Source organism: Gavialis gangeticus, unplaced genomic scaffold, assembly GCF_001723915.1.
Source record: "Gavialis gangeticus isolate Ggan-Ray unplaced genomic scaffold, GavGan_comp1, whole genome shotgun sequence".
NCBI lineage: Eukaryota > Metazoa > Chordata > Crocodylia > Gavialidae > Gavialis > Gavialis gangeticus.
In genome coordinates this window covers 8,881,208-8,882,404 of record NW_017729018.1, presented here as the reverse complement: position 1 = coordinate 8,882,404, position 1,197 = coordinate 8,881,208, and the positions used below count along the sequence as shown (strand labels likewise).

Below are 1,197 nucleotides of genomic sequence, written 5' to 3'. Positions count from 1 at the left end.
TGGGGCAGGGGTCTCACCTGCAGCTCATAGGTGCGGCTGGCCCGGTCCTGCTTGATCTTCATGAGCATGTTCTCCTTGAGCTCATCCAGCAGGGAGTAGAGAGTCTGGAACTCGCCCTCCAGGTCCTCCTGCACCTTGATGGAGTTGGCCTGGCCGAGGTAGACGAGGGCAGTCGTGAGGGCGCGACTGGGGCACCGCTGGCGGGGAACTCCACCCCCAAGGGAAATCAACCTGTGGGGTCAGGGCCGAGGTTGCCCTCATGCCGGCACTGCAGTGGAGTGCAGAGCAAGGCAGGGGGCCGGACTGGCAGAGGAGGGGGTAGTCACAGTGCTGGGGGTGGGCAGCACCGTCCCGCAAGGGGAGGCAACGGGGGCTTCTGTGCCAGTGCCGTGGGGCAAGTAGAGCCATCAGGCCCATGCCCCAGGCCAGGGCCAGGGGACGCCAGGGCAGCAGGGCCGCGCTACCTCCACGTTCTGCAGCATCTGCTTGAGGGCATAGATGAAGTTTTGGATCTCCTCGTTCTTCACGGCCAGCGTGGTGATGATCTTCCTCAGCGCCTCCTGCCCCAAGCACCCATGCCGTCAGTGCCTGCCCAGCCCTGCCAGGCCCAGCCCAACCCTGAGACCTCCACAGGCCGCCTCAAATGCCAGGCACCTATGTGCTCCTTCAGTGCCTCTGTCCAGCCCCCCACCCCGGCCTGTCCCAGTTTCCTAGGGAAGCCAAGGCATGGAGTGGCAAAGGGATTCACCAAGGTCACAAAGCGAGTTGGTGCAGGAGCCCCGACTCCTTGCCCTCCCTCCTTAGGCCTTAAGATGCCCCATGTCACTCCCTCTTCCCTGCTCCCTATGCTGCTCCTTCTCTCTGCTCTGAGCCCCATGCCCATGTCGTGGGCCCGGCCTTGCTGGGCGGGAAGAGGGTGACAAGGGCCCGTGAGCCAGTGCTGCCAGCCCCCGAGGTGGAAGCTGCTGCATAAATACCAAGCCTCAGTGTTGTCCTGTAGCCTGGCAAACGCGTCCGTCTCCCCAGGTCACAGGCAGGGGAGCTAACGGGCACCAGGCACTGGCTGACACTCAGGCCTATCGCCACCTTTAGTCCCGGAGACCCAGGAGGTGTTCTCACCCTGCGCTGGCCCTGTGGGGCAGATCCGGATCAGTCTCTTTCCTCCCCCTCCGCCTCGGTTTCCCCATTTTGCCAGCC

At 64.0% G+C, this 1,197-nt stretch overlaps 1 protein-coding gene across 1 annotated transcript in view; it reads right to left on the bottom strand.

The window, feature by feature from the left end:
* The window catches only part of FSD1 (fibronectin type III and SPRY domain containing 1), a gene marked incomplete at its 5' end in the record, with an annotated part of 7,837 nt that extends 7,256 nt beyond the window's left edge, over window positions 1–581 (bottom strand). The window contains 2 exons of the mRNA XM_019513139.1: window positions 18–149; window positions 465–581. Of these exons, the coding sequence (XP_019368684.1) occupies window positions 18–149; window positions 465–581 (249 nt within the window). The remainder of the gene's footprint in view (window positions 1–17; window positions 150–464) is intronic.
* Window positions 582–1,197: the final 616 nt, after the last annotated feature.